This window comes from Corvus hawaiiensis, chromosome 17 (genome assembly GCF_020740725.1).
Source record: "Corvus hawaiiensis isolate bCorHaw1 chromosome 17, bCorHaw1.pri.cur, whole genome shotgun sequence".
In the NCBI taxonomy this organism is placed as follows: Eukaryota; Metazoa; Chordata; class Aves; order Passeriformes; family Corvidae; genus Corvus; species Corvus hawaiiensis.
Window position 1 is genome coordinate 12,710,903 of NC_063229.1, and position 27,024 is coordinate 12,737,926.

Consider the following 27,024-nt stretch of genomic DNA (forward strand, 5'->3'; position numbering starts at 1 on the left):
TGCAGACTCTGTGTGGATGAAGAAGTCAAATGGTTTGGTGCATAATAATTATAATCTCTTCAACTATCCCTGGGAAAAAAAGAGCTTTAGGAAACATGTTCATTTCCTGCAATAAGTAGTCATTTAATTAAAGAACAAAAGTAACAGGAATCAAAAATGCTTGCAGCTGTGATTCTGTTAGACAGTATATAAAAAAGAATGAAATTATAATACATTAAATTAGTTTTTAGAACATGAACTTAGGTGTTTTACAAACTAACTGTGGTAAGTTCAAAATTTCTTGTCAACATAATACTGGATGACAGAGCGTCATGTCCATTTATGTCAGAGGCCTTGGAATGGTAAAGCCTGTACATGCACAACATCTCCTTTTCCAAGGCAGGCTGCAAACCAGTTCCAGACAGGTGGGAAAGGAGAGGAGGAGGCTCTTCCAAGTAGCTTCACTTCAGTCTTTTTCAGCAGCTTGTCCCACTCCACAGGCCAGCACTCTTCTGCCTCCAGAGCTCGGGGCTGGCGTCCTGTCCCCAAGTGCTGCAGAGGCTTCAGCTGCAGAGTCCTTCTGTCACATCAACATCCAGGGAGCCTGTGCTGAACCTCAGGGAAAGACTCCAGTATTCCCTGATGTGTGTTCAGCAGCAATATCAAAAAGTAAAGACAGATTCTTCTCAGAAGAAAATTTCTATGGCCTGTGAAATCTAGGAGAAAAGGGGAGACATTTTTCAAACCACTTCGCAATAGAATTCAATTATTTTGGGGAGTTTATGTTAGATTAATAAAATTTTAAAAGCCCACAAAAGTATTCAATCTGTTTAAAGGTACAGTAACAGTACTGAAGAATATTAGCAACCCTTAATTTTCCCCAGCACATTCCCACCCCTGTGCCATGACTGCAGTGCAGCTGCTGTCCTCAGGGCCCAGTGTACCTTGTTTACATTTATTTGGAAATGCAGTTGCAAGTACAGGTCTTTAGTTGATTGGGGTTTTTTCCGTGTAGTAAATGAAGCCACAGTTTGTCATTGGTAGCAATAGTCTTTACTGTGCAGTGCTCTTGGCTTTTTTTAAGAGTTAAACAATGTCAAAATGCTTCATAAAGTATGAGGAGATACAATCGATAGTCTTGTGAGTCTGGAATAGATTTTTCTCTGTAGGCTTGGTTTTTTAGCTGAGATCTGTAATTAAAGCCCCAATCATTTGTAATGCCTTAGCACTAATTGTAAATTGTAAGCCTGTTTACTCCTCATATCCTGAACAAATTTCAAAATCTCTCATTATCATCTACTCAAACTCCCCAGGTAGCTTCAGTTAGGGAATGTATAACTCACTTTCAGACTGAAACTGCAGCCATCCCCTCTTCCCTTCCCATGTTTCATTCCATCAATGCAGTGACGCTGCTTTGCCCTTAATAAGGCCTTTTTGCAAGTATCAGTGCCTGTGGAATCAGCCTCTCATTTTTTCTCCACTTTAAGAAAGGAATTGAATGTTTTTATGTGTGTTTAAACCCTGTCACCAGTGCTGGCACATGGAGCAAGCACTGCCCTGACCAGGTTCACAGTGGCCTGATCACACGGAGAGTGACAACAATCTAAACCTGTTCTCTCTCCTGACCTCCTCCGTGGAGTTAAGTGTCATTAAGTTACCTGGGGCTTGCTCCTTCCAATAGCAACTGGGCTGACAGGGAATACTGAAATCCCCAGGCTGAATCCTTTAGAACAAATCCAATTAGAACAAAGGCATTACCCCTGGGCGCTGGGCGTGGCCTGTTATGGTCCGTGCAGTTTTGTATTTCTTAGCAGGGAAGTTCCAGTGTTTATGATAAGGCTGCAGACTCAAGTACATTTAATTCAGAGCTCTTTATACAGCGTATTAAGCTGTTCTACTTTAAAAAATCATATTATTTTTTGTGTTATATGCTTTATTTTTTTGTCCTATCTTTGAATCTGTGGTGCAAGGAATGCTGACTGAGGGATGCCCTGGAGAATGTCTGCAAACTTCTTGGTATATGCTAATAAAAGCCCCCCAAAAAATCAGAAAATTGGGTTCTCTTCAGGAAGAGAAATGCTTCAATTTTCTTTTAATATTAAGCTCCCTTTGCATATTCTCCCACATCCAACACGTAAGAGTAAAATCCACAGGTGCAGGACTCAAGCAGAGTTTTTAGCAGGCAGTGGAAATAAATAGCTGGAAAACTGACCTTGTCAAATGTTTGCTCGATGCATGGACCTCCATTTCATTACTTTTGTATTCATTCAGCTCTTTCCGAATTGCTGCCTAGGAATTGAAAAGAGACAAACATGAACAAATAATTTTGTGTTTGTGAGCACTGCAAAATGCCAGACCTGCAGAGCAGAACAGTCTTCTGGGGTAGAAGAAGCAGGTATTGGGTATAGCAGAGCACTCCGTGCTGGTAGGAATGCGGAATATTAGGGCTATATGGATTGGTGACACAATACTTCTCATTAGTTATTGATTGCTGACAGGGTCACTGCTGTCTAGAAGCAATTCTGACAGAATAACACCTCAGGGCTGGTTGTCTCACATTTAATAAGATTCCAGTTAAAATTTATTAAAGATAAGAGAAGTTGCCAAGAAATTGATCCATTTTTCAGTCACAAATGTGAAGGTCCAGCTCTGCCCCTGACTTCCTGATGTGTGCCACCAGTGTGTGCAGTTGAAGTGTCACTTTCTCTTGGCTTATAAACCTGCCTTGATAATTGAAACATGAACACTGGAACAGTAAAACCAGGAAAAGTCTGATTTTAATAAAAGTACGTACAAGGAAAATATAAAATCATTATTCCATTGATTACTATGGAATAGCTTATTAACCATTTTAGAGAGCTGGGGAGAACAACTACTGGAGTAGAAATGCTCTGTTCCTTTTCTGTGAGTCCTCTAAAGCCATTTGTCACTTACTGAGGAGACACTGGGATGGAAACCGAAGTGTTTGATCTCCACATGCCAGCACAAAGCCATGTTAACAGTCCTGTGTTTGCCATTTTGCCAGTAATTGTCTCAGCATCCTGCTCCTTCTGCTTCCTGCAGCCCTGAAACTTCCCAACTGGCTGGAATCACGGTGACCTATTCTTACTACTCAAGCATCTAAGTGTGATACTTAAATTGGGATGTAAATCAGCTAAATGGCAGGTATGAGATGGGACAAAATGAGTGTTTCTGCTCGTGTTAAAACTATTGGCTGGAAATGGTTTTGAGTTGGAGCCCAAAAGATTGTATCCACCTTTTTGGGTGGGGGGTAAAAGCCTTTACAGTACTAAATAGGCATTTTTGTAAATAGCATTTTTTATTACATTGATGTGATTTCAGCATAAAAAATAATGGTAAAATTTACAGATATTAAATGTTCCAGAGATTAAATGTCTGTTCAGAATGTGATGAATCATTACAGACAAAGCAAGAAGAAAGCAGAACTCTGTGGTTCTGTCAGTACCTTGTCTGCTGCTGACAGTCGTGTCCATGGTTTGTCCGCTCTCCTGTCGTAGTCCTGTGCTTTTGCCACTTCCACATAATCACTGAATCGAATCAGGATCTTTCTGTCTCTCAGTTCATCAACTGTAGGTCTCTGGTTAAGCTGTATTCAGAAGTTTTGTGAAATAAAACCAGGGTTAATAACAAACGTATCAGTAAAAAATGCAACATTTGCTGCTTTTCATCTTGGTTCAGTGTGCATTTACACATATGGAAAACCACCCAACCCTTGGAAACTCCAGGGAAATATTCAATCATTTGGAGGACTGCTAGGAGAGTAATAATGCTTTAAATGGAGTTATGGGCTACAGCACAGTGCCTTTAGAATGGACAAAAGAAAGCATTTCAACCCAGATCCTGATAAAATACATTTTCAAAATGAAAAGTAATCATGATGGATTTTTTATGATCTCTGGATGATTCTGGATGCTGTAGGATGTTCCACTACAGGCAGAGGCAGATTGTCTGTGTGACATTCTCAGCACTAGACCCATTTTAAGAATTTTAGTCTGGCTTTAACAAGTTATCAGCAGATTTGGTCTGTAATTCCATTAGGGTTTTCTAGGAACAGAACAACAAGATCTCGTTCTAATTCCGAGAATATTTTAAATGCAAAAAGAAATGTACTATGGGAGCAGACCTGGTGCTCAGCAGGGAGCCAGCTCTGCTACAAAGAATGAAAAAGTCCTTTCCTAGCAATAGAGCTGACTGATAGGCAGTGTGCAAACAAATGCCCATTTTCTGCCCAAGTTTACATGTATATATTCTACTCGATCTCATCTGGCTGAGATAAGGTGGGTATGTCTATAATTCATATTACCAGACACTACTATCAGACACTGCTGAGGAGGATGCATATTAAGGGAGGTTCTGTATAATAACAACCTCTATGGCTGGTTGATATTATAGTAATTTTAGTAAATTTCTAAAAGCTAATAGCAGGTATTGCAAGGTTTTACCTTTCTTGTCAGTCTCTGCTTGATTTCCCTTCTCTCTTCCTGTTCCGTTTGATCATTTCGTTCTGCGGAGAATATAAAAAAAAATATGACTTTCCTCATGAGGAAGTTTGGTGTTTTCCTGACTTCCAGGCAATAATGAGCACAGCAAAAGGAGCTGCTTGTAGTTGTGTGTTTTGGTAATTCAGAGCATCTCTGGTGTGTGTTGGAGCACGGAATCACCTCTCTGTGAGGACACTGTGCTGGTGCCAATGTCAGCTCTGCCTGCGCTCTCTAAAACTCCACGGAGATTTAATGAAACAACAGCAGCCACACCAACACTCCACTCAGAGAAACTTTAGAAGGAAAATCAAAACACTCCACAGTTGATTAATCATCCTTTTTTACTCTCCATATTGCTGGAGCCATTCATGCTGTCAGATGCTGAGGACCCTCACTGCAGCAGCTCCAGGGAGAGCCCGTTGTGCCCTCTGTCCCGTTTTCTCGGGCTGCATCACTCGCTGGCTCTGACCTGCACCTTGGCTTTCCCTGACATGAGACCCCGTTCCCCTCCCAGGGCTTCCTTTGCAGAGTTCTGCTCTGAGCTCAGCCCCTTGTCTTTGTGTGTTGTGTCTATTAACATTCAAGCCGTGACGACTCCTACACACTGGCTCTAAAAATAGACCCGAGTGCTGTAACGCTGTGTGAAATAGATCCCCTGCCTTAGGAAACGAGTTAATGGCGTTTCTATTTCCAGTACTATCTGTTACTAAATTTGGGCGTGAGCCCATGACCTCAACAAAGCTGCAGAGCCAGAGAAAAAGGTTTAACCATTCTGGGATTCTCTGGGTACTGCCGTGAGGTTTATTACACCACTTGCATTAGATATTTCCAGTGTTAAAGGACACACGTGATTTCTACTATGCCTCCAAAACCCACTAGCACTGCAGATGGATTTCCAAGATGATATTTTTAACAATGAAGCATTTTTCTCCCTTATTTTTGCTCCCACTATGCAGTCTCATTTCAGATGACACTGAAATGCAATCATATCTATTTAAAATAACAAAGTAGTAGCTCCACCTGGCTATGGTAGAAATGTAAATCAAATTAATTTAAAATGTGCTGCATTACAGTTCAGTGGCAAGGCACAAAATGTAAAGAGAACAGGTCAGCTAAAATTAGTGCTGTGTCAGGGATGAGCAGCTATTTCAGTCTGCAATGTGGAAAAGGAGAACAGGTTTTGAAAAGTAGAGGGTATTCTTAGATGTAGAGATAGCTGCAAGAACTTATTCAGCTTTAATTCACCCCTTTTGGAGTAGATAATCCTATTTTGTATTTTTTTTTTAATTAAAATTGATAACTTTCTGTAGCATAGTGCCTTTATAAGGTGTGATATGATATGCAGTGAGAGAACTGCCCAGAGAAGCTGTGGCTGCCCCATCCCTGGAACCCTTCAAAGCAGGTTGGATGGGGCTTGGAGCAACCTGGGATAGTGGAAAGTGCAGAGGGGAGAACAAGATGATCTTTAAGGTCCATTCCAACCCAAACCATTCTGGGATTCTATGATTCTAATTCCCAAAGAAAAGCCAAAAATACATATTTCTGATCAGAAAATACTTTTTCAAATATACTGTGTAGTGACTTATTTCTATTCACTTGGGTTCAGTGCTTATTTCCACCTCGAAGAAATAAAAGAAATGGTTCTTTTACCAAAAAAACCAACCCTGAGAACTGCTATGAAATGCTGGTGAGGGATTCTAGAACTCAGGCATTATTATTCAGACAACCCAGAGAGGCTTTTCCCATCACCATCATTCTGCCCACACAAGATCCATTCATTCCTGAGGGCTGGTTTTGTAAATCTCAGCAGAGATGCTCCCAGTTCTGAGGGGGGCTGTGCAGTGCTGGAACTAATTCTGTGCTCTGCCAGTTCCTCAGGGAGCTCTCAGCTCTGCGTGACACTAAGGCAATTCCTTGGGTTCAGAATGAAGCAGGGATTGTACAGTGGCGTTCAAGAGATGCCTTCTTGGCTGGGAGTTCAGCTTTCTGTCGAGTACAGCAAGGCCACATCTGACACCTGGGCTGTGATTTGAGTTCATTTGCTTTTCATGTTTGGTGGGAAGCCAGCAGTGTTTCTATGGTTAAAGGACTTGGAAGATCAAGAAAATTTTAAGAAAGTGCTGGCTTTAAGTTTGCTTTTTAAGTATTACTTTTATCTCAGAAACAACTCCCTAAAGGAGATAAGAAATCACTTTTTGAAATCTTGCTGAGATTTGCTTTAAAGTAACAGTAGTTGTACTTTGCAATATGCTTCTCTTTTTACCAGAGTTGTACAAATGTGAATTCTGAGTCCATAAAAGAACTTCTGTCAGCAGTACCACTTATGAACATCAAAGATGTTGGGAAATGCACAACTTAAAACTGCACAAACCCTTACAACACCTGGAGGAGTTTGTGGAGATTTCACTGAAGGGCTTTTATACTGCTACAGCTTTACAGGATACTCAGCTTTTTATATAATGGCAGAGGTAAATAAAATGGAAGTGGTTCTGATCCCAGCTGAACCTGTATAAAGCCTGAGCAACTCAACAGAAGTCAATAAATTTGCTCCATGCTGGGAGCTCTTTAAATGAGATACAAATCTAGACCAGTATGTTTAGCTGGTATTCAGGAACTATCTTTAATTCTGCTTTATCTTCTTTCTGCTTTATCTCTCTCTAAGCTCATTATATGAATGTATTCAAACTTTTTTAGTACTAAAACCAGTCAGTTTAACCCAGATTAAGGATGTAACCAACACACTTCAAAAAAGTAAACATAAAGGAACAGATTTTGTCAGTGGAGATCAGCTTTTCCTTAGCCAGGAAAAAATCCCAAAGACACAGATTTTCAGAGGTCTTGGTTACTGACTCTTGAAAATCTGGTCCCACGTATTTCAGGATCTTGGGTTACTGTTTCTTCCTGCCTCTCATGGTAGATGACAGGTGAAGTTTGGCCAAGCGCACCCACTCATGTTGCAAGGAGGGTTTCCTTTTCCTCCTCAAGCTGTGCACATGCTAAATACAGCTCATTTTACGGTGTGTGATCTGTGCATTGGAACAGCATGGAAAATACTGCTAAATATATGTTGCCTGTGGAATCCTTTTGTATTGAAACTCAGATGAAATCCCAAATAACTTCAATGGCAAGAGTATAAGGCTTTTCCCTAGGAACTGCTAAGAAAGTTCGGATACATTAAATTAGGTAATGCAATGTAGATAACTTTTTTCCTAGTGAATTACAATCACATGATTAAATATAAATTAAACAGTGTAGGCAGCACTGCTTGTGTGACAGATTTCTGTGGCTTTATGTTTTGTGCTTGCTAAATGTGGAAACTACAGTTCACATCATTCCAGGTTTTGTCTTTCCACACTAAATAGACTAAATAGCAGATGGATCCCCCCTTTTGAGATCCATAGTGGAGACAATTTCAAAGCTCTCTCTCACCTTTCCCTAATTCAGCAGTTTTAAGGAAAGGGATAATGTTCATCACTTGCTTGATCCCTTGGAAACATTTAGGAAAAGAGTTGCAAGTTTTGCCTTGTGAATTTGAGAGGTGCTGAGAACACCTTTGTTCTATTTGTCTATTTAATTTGTCTATTTAAAAATAATACATTCTGGAAATGCAATCACTGATTTCAAGAAACACATATAAAATACTTAAGGAAAAAAGAAATACTCACGTTTCAGTATATTCCTTCTTTCTAGCTCCTCAACAGCGGGTCTTTGGCTGAGTCGCCTGCGGAAAAACACCAAAATCACATTTTGCACCATGCCTGTTCTTTGGAAAGTCTGCAGTATTCTGACTTCTGGTTGGTGTTTTCCTCAGGAGGGGACTACAAAATCTCTCTCCAGGACTCGTGAAGAAGAACAAAGAAAAGAATCCTGGCAGAGAATTCTTTCTTATATTATTTTTCCCAAATGTCAGTAATGCAGGTAAAAGTTCTCCTCTAGTTTGCTCTGCCGTCAGTGAAATGCTTCCTCAGAATGTGCATCCTTTTCATCTCACTTTCCAGACAGTCAGTTGGAACCAGCACTCTCCAGAGGTAAAATTCACTCTCAAGGTGGTTATCAAAGGAGTTTCACAGCGATCTTCTGTCTCTATCACTGCCTTTACCTTTTAATCACACGTAGCAGCACATTTCCTTTTCTCTACTAACACCATCCTGACAAAATGCAGACTGGCCAGAAATAAAGCTTTCCTGACTCCTCATCTACCAGCCTGATCCCCCAGCTCTGCTCCTGCCTGCTGAATGCAATTCGTGTGCTGCTCACAGCCTCGCGCTGTCTGAACAGAGCGTCTTGGTTCCACCTCCCCTTTTCAGTAGTGCTGCCTCAGGACTGAGTCTTCAAATCATATGATCGGTGCCACAGCGATTTTATTCCGCATACTAAATGAGACTCCCCCACGAGGCACTGTGATATCTGCAGAGGATCTCAGGTAATAGGAGCCCTCCCCTAGGCAGACACACACACACACACACACAGAGGCTGCATTTGCTGGCTTTCATGTAATAATCCAGCCAGCAGATCGGAAAGAGTTTCCGATGCTTCCTGGCCTGCGTTCTGGCAACGCTAAGGATTCTCATCGTCTGCTCTCAGCAGATGTTTCCAAGCCGGAGATGAAGTTACAGAGACAAAGAAACATTCAGAGCAGGGACCACACTGCAAACTGCTGCAGTTATTCCTCTACTGGGTATAGGGAATAAATGAATAATTATAAAGTCATGCTGTAACAGGATCTACATTTTATCACATATACAGCAGATGGAAAAATGAAGTAATTGTTAACACACTGCAAAAGAACCAGTAAAAGCACCTGATTCCAATTTCTCCTTGTTTTGTAAGCCTTACCCAATATACCTTCAAAATCAACTCTGTGGTCATATGCTATCAGACCAACAACTCCTTACCCTTTTTTAATTAAACTCTCTGGAAAAACTCTCATCTTCGGCAACAGGAAGACACCACAACTACTGCACTGAATTCACACCGACAGAAAACTTGGATTAGATGAGCTCTTGTGTAGAAACACCTACAGCCTAACTCTCACTCTTTCTGCCTAACACTTTGTATCACCTAAGGCTTTTCTCCTGACCTTCGGCTTCTCGTTGGGTAATAAGCTGGATACTCCAGCAGTGGAAGTTGCAATAATCCCAACTGAAACAGGAATGATGCTGAAACTAAAGGCTTTACACATGTATTTCTGATTCCTGTTACCCTTGGACTCCTCCCTCCTCGCTCATTTCCCTGTATGTCTCAGAAATTACACAGCTCTGGCTAGGTTTTGTTTGAAACAGATTGAAGTGTGTTTTATAATATAAATCAGGGAAGAATGACTTACTCCAAGAGCTCATCTGCAAATGAAAGGTCCACCTGACCTGCTGCTCATATGCCTCTCTCTCAGCCATTCGTAATTACAGCCCTGCCATTTGAGATTGGTAGATTCTTCCAAATCTGTACATTAGATTTCAGAGGCCCCTTTTAAACAGGGGGATTAAAAGCCTAACAGAATGAGTAAAGCACTATGCAAATGCAAATGTATACGAATTTTCTGCGATTCTGTGTGAATGCCCTGTATTTATATATCATATGTATGATGGTTGATTATTTAAACCCTGTTTCCCTTTTGGCTTTGATAAATTCATGGTAAGTGCCCTTTTTCTGCGCACACCCTCAGCTTTACCCCCAACAGAAGGAAAAGGTGCAGACACACAGAGAGCTATGTGCACATGAGAGCATTGCAGGGTTTTTTCCTGAGTTTTTCAAAGACACAGACCACACTTCCAAACTTTGTTTCAGAGTCACAAAACTAGACATGGACTTTGGTTAAAAATAAAATTCTAACAGGGTTTCAGGAAGGTGGGGATAGAGTGAAAACACCAAGTACAGCCAGAGTCACGAGCAAATGAGAAGTGGTAAAAACCTCTGACATTGTTGCTATCAAGGTCCAGGGACATTTTGGGTCCATTTGTTATTTCTGTTGTTCAGGAGAAGCCTCTCTGTGACCAGAAACAACTTTCGCTTCCTTTCTGAGCTGCTGTGGGGTGGCTGGGTTTGGGGAGCTGCTGAAGGCAAAGGGCTCCAGACACCCTGACAGTGACAGGGGCACAGGGGCTGCAGCACGGCCTGGGGCCACACGGCTCTGCTGAGCTGGGCCGGGGTCACTTGGGGCTCCAGAGACCCCTTCTGCAGGACTTTGCCGCTTGTAAAGTGAATCCACTGCCTTGTCTGATCGCCCCTCACAGCAAGACACACGTGGCTGCAGCAGGTGCTCCCTGTGGGACAGAGCCCACCCTGCCTGAGGTGCTCTGGGGGAGGGTGAGGGCACCTCAGCCCCACACCGGGGCCTGCAGCCCCGGCCGCACCTTCAGTCGCCGCCTGCAGCCGGACCCAGAGCGAGATAAGGACGGGCATCTTTCTGAGGGCTCCTGGCAGGGCAGGGGCTCAGCAAGTGCAGGGAAAGCCACAGGTCACCCCTGCCAAAGGGCACATCCCTCCTGAAGGAGCTTTAATGTAAGAATCATTTCAGATGAGTTTGTGCCTCTGCTTGGGTGAGCCGTTCTCTGGCTGCTGCAGGCTCTGAGCAACAAGTGCTCTGCTTTGGATATTTATTTCATGTTTTCCCTGAAGCTGATACATGTGAAATCCTGCTTCAAAAACACACCCTGTGTGCTGAGCTCAGTGAGTTTCCTCAGAAGGGACTGTCCATCCCTGCAGAGAGCCAGTGCTGCGGCCTCGGGAATGCTGCCTCACCTCAGGGACAGCTGGCCTGGGGAAATGGCCCCCAGCTCCCCTCATGCCATGGCTGGGCAGCACAGCCCTGAACAGGGGGTGGAGAGACTCAGCAGCCAGAGAGGGGATGCTCAAATCTCGTGTTTAAAGGAAACAAACTCCAGCTGAATAACAATTATCAGCAGACTGCAGCGCAGGGAAGCCAATGTGTGATTCTGGAGAATAAAAACAGGCACTTGCCATGAAGGAGCCTTTGTGAAGGCTAAAACCTGACCCCTCAGTGACTATGGATGGTCTCCACAGGCTTTGCACAGAGAGAATTTTGTATGAGGCAGGTGCAGATGATTGTGAATCGGAGTCCTGGCTCATTTCCTGTGGATCCAGTGAAGTCCCTGCACCTGAGTGAGGGTGGTTTTATGGCTTACCCTGGGCTAGTGTGGCTGCTGTGCTGTTCAGCAGCTCTGGAGGTGCCATTTGAAGGTCTAAGGTGGACAGGAGGCTCCAGCACTGCTGCAACACACTGTGGTCATGGCTGGGTGAGTCCTGTGCTTTCCATTTCCATTCTTTTTTCACTTAGGGTCTCAGAGCCCCATGTGGATTCACCTCAGCAAGGTGACTGTGAGCTCCACAGGGAGCACTCACGTAGTCCACCACTTCTGTTACGTGACAGCAATGATTTCCTTTCAGCCAATTTCGATATCTATTTCTTGCTTCTGGGAAAAACAACCAATTAATGCTGTTGTGTTCTTGGGTGTTATGAAGACCTAGGTTTGGGTATTTTTGTATTGCCTGGTGAGGTAGGAGTGCTCCCTCTGAGCACCTCTGTCGGGTCAGTTCTTTTTGGGAAGGTCTTGAACCTTTCTTGAAAATGCTTAAGTAACTTGCAGGCAGGTCCTACCTCTGTCCAGATTGCCCCAGAGTGTCACTGGAATTGCCATGGTCTCACGTGAAGAGTACTCAGTCTGGGAATTTGCTTCCCTGTTAGCCCAAGGGATGCCAAGAGCAGCAGTAGTGGAGCTGAACTGGCAGCACCTCAGAGGTGACTGCAGCTGCCTCAGGGAAACCAAGCACAACTGGAGGCACCAATGGCACTTCCCTGTAAGTGATGTCTCAATACAGTTCAGAGATGCTCCAAGTTTGGATAGATGCCAACATCTTCTCACAATACTAAAGCAGTCACCATAAGTGTATGGGGGTAAAAGAGGACAGGCACACAACACTTCATGTGCAGCTATTTCTCATGTTCAGAAAAATTGCAAAGGTTTTATGTTACTGTTGTTCTGTGCAAAGTGGGCATAAACTTTCAAGCAGCAGGTGTTCTTCAGTTGTTTGAAGCTTGGGGAGTGTTCTGGGTGTATTTTCAGTGTTTTCTCCAGTAATTTGGGCTCAGAAAGAGAAATCAGAGAGATAATAATATGTATATTATTACATATAGAAGCCAAAGACTTTGTTTGCTCCTGTGCTCTCCCAGTGTTACTCCTGTGGGTGAGAGGAGCAGGTCATTGCAGGTTCGTGCAGTCACCTGTGGCTCTCCTCAGAACACCCTGCAGGTATAGCCAGGTGTTCTTGGTCTCAAAGCACCCCAGGTGCCCAGTTTGCACATGGCCTCGAGGTATTTGTTTTCCCCATGCAATGTGCACATGGGAATCCTCTGACGTCTGTGAGCGCTCCCTTGGCTCTCAGAGGGGCAGGGGATCTGTGGTGCCTAGCTTTTCCCCTTGGTGAACGTGTGTGGTGCATAATTGCAGCAAAACAGGCTGCCCTGTGCCATCAGAGCCCTGCCACGATCATGCTGGACACCAGCACAAGTACAGATGTGGATTTGGAGTGTGGGGAAAGCCATAAATGGCTCGTCCCCTCCGGAGCAAGATCACATGTTTGTGAGCTCAGGGGCTCGCACATGTGCCTCTGACTGCTGATCAGGAGATCAATATTTGCTTCACACTGCCCGATTGTCTCCTTCACACTGAAGGGAATGAATGTCTTGGGACTGCTGTTACACAAGGAGTGATCATACTGGACAGTCACAGGTGACTGAGGGCTCAGCAGTTGGAGGATTTGCGTGTCACCAGGACCCAGGGGCTGCTGTCAGATGGGCAATGCATCGATGTGTCCTGTGAGCAGGAGGTGCTGCCAAGTTATCTGCCCTCTCAATTACCCTCAGCAGCATCTCCTTTGTTCCTTGTGGGAGCTGCACCCCAGCAAAGCCACAGTAAGCTCAGGGCTTGCAGGTGTGGGCACAGAAAGCTGATGAGAGGCCAATTTGGAGCAAGCACAGCCCTCTGTGTGCATATGGGGCTGTGCCGGCTTTCCACACTTCAGACAGTCCTTCCTTTCTGGGCAGTCTCTCCTTCCTTTCTCTCCTCTTATTAGTCTGTATTAGTCTCACCTGCCTGGCAGATTCAAGCAGAATCCAGTGAAAACCAGCTCAGGTTTGTGTGGCTCCTTATCTGTCCCCAGAATATGTTCCTGTTCCCCAAATATATTTTTTTCGTAGAATCTGTTGCACAGTATCTGTATGTATGATTTCCACAAAACTAAATTTCTTTCAGATTTGTAGCTGAAGCCAAAAGTTATACTTTGGAATCCTGTTGCTGGCCTTTGTAAGATCCATGTGATTCTGATGATCTCCTCCAAAGGGAGGAGTGAACTGGGTAGACTTGGACACCTGCATGTGCCTGTGGACCCTGGACTGACAAGTGAGCAATCAATCCAGCCATCAGTAAATGAGCTGTAGCCAGCAGCAATTGCATTGATTGTCCCTCATGTCAGGTGGTTTTGCAGATGAGTCGGGAAGGGAGGTGGTGGGAAAGATCCCTCTCACAGCCCAGGCAAAGGGAGGAGGAATGGGAGTGCCCTGGTTTTGCTTCTCATAAAGCTGCTTGTGTCTGCTACCCATCAGGAGGCAGAGGCTCTGCCTCTTAAATTGGCATCTCTATTGCCAGAACACCATGTTCAATTCAACAAGAAGTTTATTTTCATCCTTCCTATAAGTAGCTGTGAAGAGAGTATGTGCCAGGGCTTTGAGTCACCCACGCACTGCACTGTGCCTGCCTGCAATGTACAATTATGGGTAGTAGTAAATCTGTGGTGGGAGGGACTTCTCTTTTACTGTCTGCTCAAAATTAGAAGGCAGACACTGAGACACAAACATGTTTTTTACCCCAAGGTAATTCTGGATCATGTAAAAAGTGGGAACTGATGTGCCAGCATTTCCCATAACAGGAAAATCACAGAATCAGGATAGTTTGAGTTGGAAAGAGCCTTTAAAGGCATCTTGTCCAATGTCCCTGCAATGAACAGGGACATCTTCAAGTAGATCAGGTTGTTCAGAGCCTCATCCAACCTGACACCGAGTGTTTCCAGGAATGGGACATTCCCCCACCTCTCTGAGTAACCTGTTGCAGTGTTTTACCACCCTCACTGTAAAAATCTTCCTGCTCTTATCTACTCTAACCTGACCTTCCTTCAGTTTAAAACCATTCCCCTTGACCTATCACTATCTGCCCATGTATCTGCCTCTTTTTTTTTATAACCCTCTTTAAGTCCTGGAAGGCCACAGTATTATCTCCTTAGAAGCTTCTTGTCCCCAGGCTGAACAACCTCAACTCTCTCAGCCTCTCTCTCCATAGCAGAGGTTCTCCAGCCCTTGGAGCATCCAAGAGTATCATCCTAAGAGCAGCTGCTGACCTCTGAGGCTAGGGAGCTCAGAATGGTGTGAAAAGGGTGAGCTGGTTTGGTAAATGCTGCGAGTTGCATTCTTTAGAATCGCCTGATATTTGTGTCTCTGTGCCATCATAAACTATTTTTTGCATCCAAATAAGAAAGCTGCAGATAAACACAGAGGCTATAAGTGTTGCCTTAATTACATGTGTTATTTATTTGTTTGGCCTTTAGTTCTGTCTGGATTTTCAAAGCTGCCAATCAGCATGAGTTCAGTTAATTATGTTGCCACTCATCTACCAGGCAATTACAGTTGTCCATCATTATCATTTCTGTGATAGGAGCCCTGCAAAGAGTTCAGATTTCAGCTGAAATAGAAACCACACACTTGCCCAGCATGACTCTTGTATCATAACCCACTGTCCCTGAAGGACCTACCCTGTGACAGGTTTGTTACTGCACAGGGCTGTAAGCACTGTGTGGGCTGAAACAACACAGAGCCAGGATCTAATTGTGTGAGAGGATTCAGGTGGAGAAAGCTTGAGGGTAATCACTGTTTTCACCACCTGTGAAAGCCCTGCTGCATTTGACCTTTGGGTGCCTGGTTTTCCCAAGGTATGAGGAGGAAAGGCCAGGCACAGCTGGGAGCAGATCAGGACCCAGTTCAAGACCTGCTGCAAAGCTCACTGCAGATACTGAGCATCCTTTCACCACCTTCAGGAGGCTTTTGCTTTCATACCTCTCTCCACACTCAGATAAGGACTCTTGGAGGATGGTGTTGCCCATTGTGGGACCAACATAACAGAACAGCTTTAATTTTCAACTGAGTTATTGGTCAATATGCAAGAGCTAACATGCTGACACGGGATTTAAATGTACTAACTGCTTATTTCAGAACAGCAGCTTTCTCCTCTCCCTTCCACCTGCTTCCCCACTCTGTGGTTTAACAGAGCTGGTGGCTATTAGATCTGTCCTGTTTGTAATAGAATTACAATATTTAGTCATTAGGGTGACAAAAGTACAACTGGTTGTTCAGCCAAAGACATGTTCCCTGTCTGTAGTTTGATGCAGTGTCAGCGTGAGCAGCACTGTTCTCATGAACAGCAGCTTGTTTTCACTTCTGCTTTGCCTTGCAGCTGGGCAAAGAGCTGGTTTGGGGAATACTTTCAAACTAAAAATAGCTCAGCGAGGCAAAGCGCTGAAAGTACACACTCTTCAAATAACAGTGAGTTGTGCATCCCAGTGCACCTCCTCTGCTGAAGGTTGAGGAGAGCTTCAGGCTGGGTATAAAATGGGTGTTGGAGGGTCTTCCAGCAGAAACCATGTGCTGGGTATGACCTGGTCACACTGTGCACGTCACTGAAAATGGTTGTAAAGTAATCATTTTCAATTCTACCATTACAATTTCATTGTAAAGCAATAGGTTTTCTTTTTTTTTTTTTTTCCTTTTTTTTTCCTCTGAAATAGGAGTAAAACTCTGGAGCCCTGTGTTCCCACAGAATGAAAAAGCTAAAAGCAGTGCTACACATCTCAGATTTGGGCAAATCGAGAACATTGTGGGTTTGATGCTTCAGGACAGGCAAACAAAAGCAATCATATAAATCCCAGGGTTTTAGTTCTATCCCATTATGTGTTTATTACCATGACATCATTTTAAATAAAGACATCTGCTGCTGCTGAAATGATACTAAAATCAGCTCTGATAGCAACTGCATGAGCAGCAGGAGGGAGTCTGCAATAACCAGCAGACAGTGGTGGGTACTGCCACTGACCTGGGACTTTCTTGTCCTAGTGACAGCTGCATAGTCCTGGGTGCTTACTGGGTACAAAAATAGATAAGCACTAGATACAAAAAAAAAGACAAGAAAAGAAAAAAGCTAATTTTGAACCTCACTGTATGAACCATCCCGAATACAATGTTTGTGCCTGTTCTCCTCCAGGGAGGCTGAGGCTGGCTTGTCAGCCACCTTTGTGCCCTGTATGAAATGAAGTGTCTGTAGGCTCGTGACTCAATTTCCTGGGCAGCCAGGAGAGCAATTTCAGCTGTGGCAGTCAGAGAGAACAGGGACAGGATGACAGAGACATGTCAGTTTGGACTGCAGCACTAGTTCTGTTTCAGAGCACATTAAATAAGAGATATTGTCCGTGGATGGAAATGTCCCAGAATGCCCTGGACTCAGCTGGGATGCTCAGGGCTGCATTAAGACCCTGCAGTACCATGCACTTAATCCATAAACAGTTGCCCCTACAACAGATGCCACTGCAATGTGCAACTGTGGGATTTGGGTCACTGGAAGAAACCACAGCTGGATTTGCAGAGAGCAGACAAAGTATTGGTGTGCGTGGGCTGTCAGCTGTGTGTCAGTTCTCCTCCTCCCTCTCACCTGCTGCAAAACAATTTGAGAATGGCCCTTCTTGCCATGGGTGTGAGCTGCTGGAATTCCCCATGCAGTGTGAGTTCTGGAGAACATCCTTCCCTGCCACCTGGAGTTGTATACCAGGAACGCTTTGGCAATCTGCAAAGTCTGTGGGGTGACAAATAAACCTCTGCAAGGTGTCTTTGCCCTCTGCAAGAACAGAAAGGATTTACCCCAGAGCTGTGAACCTCCTAACCCAGTAGCTCCAAGCAGGAGTGGACATGCTGTGGCACTTAGCAAACTCCTTGTAATGTCAGGCTTAATGCCAAGGAGCAGCTTTCTTAATTACAGAAGTAAATCAAGGAAAATGCAGCACTCTCCAAGTACTTTGTGTGATCCCTGGAGGAAAAACCTAAATGACAGCAATTTCTGAAGTTGCAAATGCTGCTGGGATGGCCAGCCCCTGCTGGGACCGTGTGTGTGGCTGCACACCTGCTCCCAGCCTGCAGGAATCTCTCTGGGAACGCTCCCCCTGGCAAGGCAAGTACTTTCTAGTTCTCGCCTGTCACTCACCCACACAGCATCTCCAAAAAGATGGGATATCCCTGCCTTCAGACAGCATTTCACCATCTGCTGTACGATTTTCTGTTTCTCTCATGCACACTATTGTTGGCCCAGCGTTTTCCAGGACAGAGTTAGACCAACAGCTTGGCCTCCCACTGTCACTAACCTTGGCTGGCCAGAGCCACACAGCCTTTGCCCACAGCAGGCTCCGAATCCTGCTTTTTACTGCACTCCCATCTATTTTTTCCAAGTTTCTCTTGAGGTTCATCTGTTGATTTTTGAATACAGAGTGTTCCTGCTCTCAGTGCAGAGTGAAATGAGAAATTCTGTTGATAGCTCAAAGATGTGGCCCAAACAGTCTGTAGGGGTTCGAGTCCCCTGGTCTCAATAAGCATCAGTTTTGTAGTTCTTTCAGCAGCAGCTCTCACAATGCTCTGCAAAGCTGTTCTATATGGTTATCTCTGTTGTACAGAACAGGAGAATGTGGCAAACTGTCTTGTCTGAAAAACCAGATTTGCAGCCCCTCTGGGAATTTATTCACTTCCCTCTGCAAATGGTATTTCAGTAATTCTGTTTTTCTTTGTTTTTAAATTGGACTGGGTGAGGAGTATGACTTGTCACTCGATGCCACAAAGTGTAATACTGAGCTCTGCAGACAGGCTAACTTACAGGAAAATACAGGCAGGATTTGAATTTTAAAACGTCATCCTCATATTCTGTCTGCTTTCTGGAACCCTCCTTAACTTTGTTTAGGATCCTATGTTTAGTTTTGGTCACGTAAATCCAAACAGAATTTGCTGGCAAATACAGCAGAATATTCTGAACTTCTGAAATCCAGATTCCTCAATTGAATAAAATGTAAGAATTCAATTATGTAACATTAACTTTGGATGTTACAACTGTGATTTGTTGTGGTACAACACGCACTGTCTCTCACTAACAAAGCTCAAGGCTGCCACACAAAACCTTTGTGAGTGTTCTTGGGAAAGGATCCCATTGTGCCACCTCTGTGATTGTCCTTGAAGTTGTCTCCTGCCTGAGGAGGGACTGCTGGGTTGGGGAAGGCCAGGCAGAGCTGTGGAAGCTGGCAGTGACTCCTCAGAGCTCAAACAGGCCTTGGCTCTGTGCACATGCCCTCCCTCAGACGCTGATTTTCCTGGGGTCTGCAGCTGATGCACAGCAGGTCACAGCACTGGAGTGCTGGTCCTCTGCTCTACCAAAACTCCCTGCTAACCCTGAGCCTCCTGCTCCCATCCCCCTTGCAGACCTAAGCTTGGCATTTCCACACACATCATTCCCTGTCACCTTTTTCCTTTATGGTGTAAACAGGCTGATAAAGGGATTTCTGTAAACTTAACTGCACAACGCCCATAAATATAACTTCCTTTACCACATTAGTCCTGGTTTGTTTAACCTCTTCTTGAGAAGGAGGATTTTTCCCCAGCTGGGTGGTATTTGGAAGTGCTGCAGCCACTCCCAGTGATGATTATAACAAGGCTGCAGTGTAGCCTGGCCAGAATATGGCTTTTGCAGACACCCTCGAATTAGCCCCATCTCTGTGCAACAGGCCAGCTGCTTTCTGCAGAGACTGCTGACAGGGCCTGGCTTTAATTTTTTTTTTTTAACATAATTTCTGAGAAACTAATGAAGTATTAATTCATTCAGAATTTAATTTGCTTAATGAATATGATCATCTCAAGAAAATGACACTGGTGCTTCATCTGTGAGCCACGCAGTCCTGGTTTTGAGAGGTTTTTCTTCCACAGTGAGGCACTCGGGTTTTATTCTGCTCTTTGGCTCTGGCCCAAGTAGTATTCTATATAGCTTTAAGAAAACAAAATAACTGACACATCTTTGCAGAACAATGGACTAACTAGATTGAAGTATCTGTTTCTAAAGTGCTTTAAGACTCAGATTTTGCCAACTAGCTGGTTCTTGTTTCCCAGTTGCCTTGATACCCTCTGTATAAGGGGACTTCCACACGAAGTGGAATCTCCAAAGGTGTGGTCCATTTCTTCTTAATTTCACTGGATAAAAACATGAGCATGGATTGATAAAACTGGGAGTCCTTATTTTTGTTTGCTTGTTTGTTTTCTGGTGTGTTACATGTGAGAGCTAAAGGAAAAGATGGAAAATAAGAGTGCTTTTTTCAGGGGGAAAAAACACTCTCCAGAGTCTGGGGAGGTCAAGGAAGTGTGCTGGCCACTTGGATGAGTTCATTATCCTGAAAAACAGATACCGAAGGAAACTTGCAGTGCTCTGGTTGACTCAAGTAGCTCCCAAGACCTGATTATACAGCTGCAGCTTGTCAGAAGGGCACTGGCAATGCAATCAAAGAGACTTAGCTAGAGCCATGTTTTAATAATTGATACAATTGCACATCATCTTTTGAGCAGTGGTTGAGGAAAATCAGTGACCTTCTGTTCTGACCTGTTTTCTCTCCTTCCCCCACTTCCTATTTTCTAAGTATTTATTTCTTTCATTTTTCTCCCCCCTCACCTTCTCTGAAGTTATTTCAAAAAGATATTGTGCTAGACGGACCCAGTTTGTTTTATTTGAAAGCAGCAAGCCCAAGCCTCCAATTCCTGGAGGAACTGAGATCCTGAATGAACCAGGCTACGGAAGTTGTGCTCAGAGCTGCGGGAGGAGGGAGCTGTAGTAACTCTCAATGTGGTGAACCAGGAACTGCAGGGTATGAATTACAGTTTCCTTGGAACACATGTACTGAGACACAGTTTTCTTGGAAGAGAGCCCAAAAATATGATCAAGTTCTTCATGGGAAGGTGCAGGTGATTCATCTGAGAACCCTCCCCATAAACCAGGGATAACACAGTGCTCTGCCCTCAGGGACAGGGTGTGCAGCTGTGGCTCTGCACAGGAAGGAGGTTCTTTTTCTCCAAACTAAGCCACATTTCAGATTTTGTGGGAGAAGTACCCATTTAGGTATTCTGCAGGCAATTCACTGCAACAGTCACGGGGACATTTATATCCAGTCTGCATAAAAATTTGCTTAGGTTTAAAAGGCAAGTGGGGGGAGAACCAACACAGCACCAAAACTTCCTCCCTCTCTTTTGTTCTGAAATGCTTTCAAGTGGCACATCTGAGATGGATGTGTTAAAAAACATGCAGCCAAACCCCATTCTGGCTGAGACTGTGCTTATACAGTTCATAGCCTTTCAGATACACACTGTCCATCCCATCTGGCTTCTGTTCCAGCTAAGTGAAGTAAGTGCTTGGCTTTAAGTGCAGAAAACACTTTTCCTGAAATCATTAACAGATCTAACCCAAAAAAATCTAATCCTAAATCATCTCAGTGACACAGTGACCATGCCTATACAGAGTGAGGGCTGGCACTGTGCATACCTGAATCCCTCCCTGCCCAACCCTTGGGTTATCAGGAGCTCACAACTGTTACAGCCCCTTGTTCTGGTCAGGTTTTCATCCCTCAACAGCACAAATCACTGTGACAACCAGAGCAGCTTTACTTTGGTCTCTATCGATTAAGATCTGCAAATTAAATTAAAGCAATTTCTTTGTGTAATTACTTGTGCTGCACGCCCACATCAGCTCAAGGACCTGAATCAGAATCCAGTGTAAGGTGAAGCATTACAGAATATTACTAGCAATTCATGCATTTCCACTTTGGTTTATGACTGCTTGTCTCACCACAGGGGTAGAGCCCAGATCTTCAGGCATGTGGAGGTGCCCAATTTCTGGGAAGGGATCTGAGCTGAGCATGTGCTCCTGTTTGTGGGCGGGTTGGCAGGGCAAAACAAGTGCACTGTTTTCTTCCCCAAAAGGCTTTTTTCTTATTCAATTGCACTTGCTTTAGCAGTTTTCCTGTAAGTTTACTTATGTAATTATGCTCCTCTGTGATACTTTACAGCTTTCTGCACTCTGATTTTTTTATTTCTAGTTTCACTTGTGCCACTTACGCCAGATCTATTTGAGGAATTGACTCTGTGTCCCAGAAAAGGCCCTGTATATTCCTATCTGTGTTTCCACCTGCTGCTCTGCTCTTCCCTTGCCTGCTGTGCTCTGACCTGCTGCCCTTGCCTTCACTGTGCTGTGCAAAACAGGTTTGATTAGGAATTCCCAGCACTGGAGTCAGGGAAGTAAAACAGAGCAGTGCAAGGAGATAGTGTCTTCCCAGAAGACAATCTTTAATCAGCTGTGCCCTGGGAATTTGGAACTTTATTCTGTCCCCTGGCAGAATTTACTGCCTCTGCAGTGACGCTGCCTCATGTTTGTTTGCACAAATACCCCCATTTTCAGCAGGAGGTGAATGTTGAATCCTCAGCAGTACAATCCTGCACTGAGAACAGCTCTGGGTTGTGTGCATGTGTTCAAACCAGAAAATAACACAGGCTTAAGACAACCCTGTTTCAACCCTTTATAAATGAATTAGTGTGTTCAAAAATTCTTGCCAGACAAGCTGTGGGCTGATCTGAGACAGCAAATTGCTCATTCTGGTTCAGCTGCAGATCACAGCTCTTGCCCAGAGCTGACAGGGTGCTCCATAATTAATTGTGCAAGTGCTGCTGAAGCAAGGAAGCACCTCTGGTTCAAGGGCTGCTGTCCAGAGTATGATCACACACTCAGGGAGGTTGGGTTTACCTCCCCTCCTGACCAGGGATTGGTGTTAGTAAGGTTCATTCTATTCTTGGAGTTTAATACCTGAAAGGAACAAACCTTTTTCAGTCCTTTAGACAAGGGGACAGCGTAGTCCAGGTACAGCATGTACAGATGTACTTGAATCCTCTCTAATGCTTTATTTGAACTGCACTGCAGCTCCCTTGGACTTGAAAAGCCCTGTAAACAGGAGGCTGAACTTACTCATTGCTTGGAGACCTTAATGACACTTGAGTCTTCTCCCATTCCTCCTGATTTTTACCACTGAAGGCAGTCTCAGGAGCTCTAGCAGCAAACACTACCCACCCTCAGCTCCTTGACCAGGCCAGTGCTGTCACTGTGTTCACAGCAGGGTTCCAGCTGTGTGGCACTGCCTGACACCAAGGAAGAGCATAGGGAATATTAATGCCTTGGGACCTGGACATCTTAATCCTTGAGACAGCCCCAAAAAAATCTCAGCTCCACTTGCACCTCCTCCATTCTTCCTACTGCTCCCCCCCATCCCTCACAGTATCTTGCTTTTCCATAGCCTGAAAAGCAGAGGCCATAACTGAAAAGGGGCAAAACATTCAAAAAATCCCAAATCCTCACCGAGGACATGGGTGCTGTGCAAGCTCTTATTAAAATCCTGCAGCCATGTGCAGGTCTGACAGCAGCCCCCAGCTGTCCCCCTGCCAGCATCACGTCTGCTGTCTGGAGCAGAGCGAGGAGATGGGAGACTCCCTGGGCTCCCACACACCCACAGAATTAAATTGTGGCTCTATATTTAGCTTCTGCCTCATGTGAGGGGCTGAGCCTTGCACACACGCCCACGCTGCGCTCGCTGGGGTTATTTTTAGCATCAGCGAGATGCTTACCTGGATGATTCCTGCCCAATAACGAAATGCATTAAATTGTACACAGCTAATTAGTGCTGACAGCTGATCTGTTCTTTGTACCTACTCCCTGCCTTTCTGCCTCTAGAAGGAATCTGCGTCAAGCCTTCCCAGCCTTCTGAAATTAGGGCAGTTCCCTGGTTTTTAGTCCAGTGACCGGGAGTTGGAGCACAGTTGGAGATTCATCAAAAAAACCTGGCTAATCTTCAAATGAGCTTAGGCTGGGCTCAGTTCAGCATGTCCTAAACTTCTGCATTAGGGCTACCAGTAGTTTGTATGCATACCCACACACGGCTTTTTTTGGTCAATCTAAACACAATGTTCCCCAAAGTTCTGTGCATTCAGCCCAGCTCCCTGCTGAATGTCTCAGTCTGGAGGGCTGATGCCTTTTCAGTGAGCAAAGCTGAACTGAGACATTTCTGTGAGGAAGTGGCACTGGACTTGCTGTCCTTGGGAAACATGGTACAGCTTTTGTGTCATCAGAAGGTAAAATTGTCCTTGTGAGTGCTCCGTGTTGAGCTATGGTGCTGTTTTGCTTTTAGGCTGCCAGTCTGAAGTGCTATTTGCCTGGTATTGTTCTGTCTCCAGCAGCACTGTGAACTTCATGCTCTGTTACCTGAGGGACAAACCAGGGTCTCATCTAGGTGAGCTTTTAGCTACATCCGCAGTTCCTGGGTGAGTCAACTCGAAAATGCCTCTCCAGGAACCTCAGGGCAGCACCACAACTACAGATTCCAGTTGTGGTAATGACTGAATAAAGATGCCTCCTTTTCCCTTTATGTTGCCAGGAGACCTTGCCCTAGCATCATCCACTTAGCCAAGCCAAGATTTTCAGTGTGGTCAAGATCAGCTTTAGGTGCTCAAGTTTGGGCTCCTCTCTGTGTACACAAACCCTTTGTTCTTCCTGTCTGACTCCTCTGCCCACGTTTTTGTATCTTAATTCCTCCCTCTATCATCTTTTAAGTGCCACTTCACCCATCGTGTCTACTTGTACAAATACCCAAGGAGCAGCACATGAAGTGAATATTACAAGTATAATCTTTTCTGGGAATTCGTGTTTTCATCGAGACATTAAGTCATACTGGAGTGTCTTTAACTGTGGTTGTATGAGGCATTCTCGAGAAGCACAAGCCACCCAGGCACTTCAAACATCAACTTTCTAAACAGCCAGATATCAAATTTAATGAAACAACCTTTTCTCGAGTCACCCTTCAGTCTAGCAAGTCTTTCACTCCCCCAGGTTTCCGCTGAAACCCCTTCTAGAGCAAAGTGTGTCTGTGAGACAGGAAGCAGATACTGCAAACAGTCATACTTGCAAATGTCTTTTCTGCCTCATGACACAAAGAGCTCTCAATTCACTGAATTCCATTGAGGGCTTATTATCTGTGCTCTGAACACATGATAATGGAGCCAAGACCTGTTGGGAGCCATGTTGCCTAATGCACAGTAGAGTACTCCAAGTGTACACCACGCTCTGGCGCATGGGGATGTATGGATTAGTAAGAGAAGCACTACAGCACAGGGAAAACTGGAATATTGCCATTTTGGATGGAGGAGGAGGGAAAAGTGCATGTTTCCACGGCAACAAGTGGTAGATTAAATTGGCTGGGAGCACGAAATACAGGAATTACACTTTTCAAAAGCAGCGATGCGCATAAATCCTGGAATCTCTCCTCACGCTGCTGTCAGTCGATAATGAATCCGGAGTCAGTGGATTTGCACTCTGTAAAAGTAGAATTTGGCTCAAAATACAGAATTTCCCACTCTCCCTTTTGAGATGGAATGAGTGGAAAAGTGAAGGAAAAAAAGGGGTTTTAGCTTTGACTTCATAAACACTCATCAGAGTGATAGAAGAGAGTTGCTTTTCTCAGCAGGTTCACAGCTACTGCTGAAATGTGTTACAACCAGAACCATTCCAATAATACAGAGGTTTTGAGAGGATGCTATTCTTTTGTCTCCCCATTTTTAAAGCTATATAAACACAATTATTTTGTGTATTTTACACATTATGTATGTCAGTGCATCTTTCCTTCCAGAGCACAGAGTGAGGCTATGTTAGCTGTGGGGCTGAGGCAATTTTCTAGACAGCTACAGACCATCAAACCCTGCAACTGTGCTGAAAAATATCGACCCTGTTAACAACTGCCTGGTTATGAGCCATTCTTATGCAGTCAGCCATTGAATAACTACTTGCTAATATGCCCATAGATTATTCTTTGTGCTAAACACAGATCTATAGCCTGATGGTACACGTGGATTCATGATTTGCTGTTATCCGAGTGTTACTATCAGAGCAGCAGCAGCAACGTGCTGCTCTTTTCTGCACAGGGAGTGGCAAAGCCCTGCAGAGAACAGACATTTCTGCTGGATCCCACTTCCCAGGCAGCACTTCCCACCCCAGCACTACATTCCTTAGCTATAAACCTCCAAGTTGTCACACAGAGACTGTGCTGCACAAGTACCAGTGAAATGAATGAGTGTAAACACCTCAAAATCTCATCCAAGAATTTCACTCTTCCCAGTTTGGTTTCATTTCTGCACCACAGCCAGGCTGTGCTCTGAGCGTGGGCTCTGGGGTGGCCTGGGTTTTGTGAGGTGAGTCCTAGTCAGAAACTCCAAAGGGGTATCTCTATGACTTGGGATCTTTGGCTTTTGCCAGAATTCGTTTTAACTTTGTTGGTTGGCTGTTTGGTTTTTTTGTACACCCACTTGCTTTTCCTGGTGTTGTAAATATTTTCTTGCATTCATCCACCACCTGAGCTTGTTTGCATGGTCATGTTCTATTCTGGTGGATGAGTTAAGAGCTGAGCTGAGCTCTGCCAGCACATATGCGCTGGAAGTTGTGTGGGAGACTGCTCCCAGTCTGTTTTGCCTTTCCTGGCTATTCCAGCAATCTCTGCGCCGTCTGTTCCCCGAAATGCGCTCAATCTTCCATGTTCCAGGAAGAAGGAACCAAATTAAGGCCTGACTTCCAGCATTTGGAACAAAGATGGCTTTTAGCCATTCTCTAGACTTCACCAGTGACACTGATGGGCTGCAGCCCAGATTGTTGCATGAGATCACAGCAGGAAGGGGAGGCTCCCTTAGCTGCATTCACCTACAGACAGTAAATTTCCTGCCTTCTGGTCAGGACCAGCCCCTTTCACCTGTCCAGAAGTGTCCTCTGCAAGTCCTTGTACTGACATTTGACTCTAGGAATGCATCCCTTACAATAATTCTTTAGGCTCATTATTAAGCAAGATAAATGGTAAATGGAAAGAAAGGGATAAATCTTGTAGTTACAGCACCTGAAGCTGCGATTCCATCAGACCTTTCATACTAAGAGAAGTCAGGCAGGGCTGAGAAGAGATGTGACCTTCCAGGCATTTCAGCAATATGAGATGGGGCTGGATATGACACAATCTTCTCATTCAGTGAATACTTTGTGATGGTTGAACTTGATTTTAGGGATGCAGTAGGGTGGCATTTTAGAGCAATCAAATTCGGCCTTTGATGTATGAAGAGATCTTAGGAATGATTAAATGGCTAAAATAATGGAGTTAACAATATTGGGCGCAATGTGACGTGTTTCCCTGGAATGAATACACAAGGCTTGCAAAGTCAGGATGATCAAGGCCCATCTTCCCTTCCAAAAGTGATGGTTACTAATGGGACACACCTATAATCCACTCTGTAACTCTTGGAAGTTAATGTAGACTGTAGTGAGATCTTTTCTACTTGTCTGGATGTACGTGC

At 44.4% G+C, this 27,024-nt stretch overlaps 1 protein-coding gene across 2 annotated transcripts in view; it reads right to left on the reverse strand.

Annotated features, from left to right (window-relative positions):
• Window positions 1-98: 98 nt before the first annotated feature.
• PHACTR3 (phosphatase and actin regulator 3) overlaps window positions 99-27,024 on the reverse strand; it is a 99,874-nt gene continuing 72,948 nt past the window's right edge. For both annotated transcript variants that reach the window (XM_048321743.1, XM_048321744.1), the window contains exons 9-13: window positions 8,147-8,202; window positions 4,443-4,504; window positions 3,446-3,586; window positions 2,192-2,268; window positions 99-695 (exon numbers count right to left, since the gene is read on the reverse strand). In XM_048321743.1, coding sequence (XP_048177700.1) covers window positions 680-695; window positions 2,192-2,268; window positions 3,446-3,586; window positions 4,443-4,504; window positions 8,147-8,202 — 352 coding nt within the window. In that variant the 3' untranslated portion in view covers window positions 99-679. The remainder of the gene's footprint in view (window positions 696-2,191; window positions 2,269-3,445; window positions 3,587-4,442; window positions 4,505-8,146; window positions 8,203-27,024) is intronic.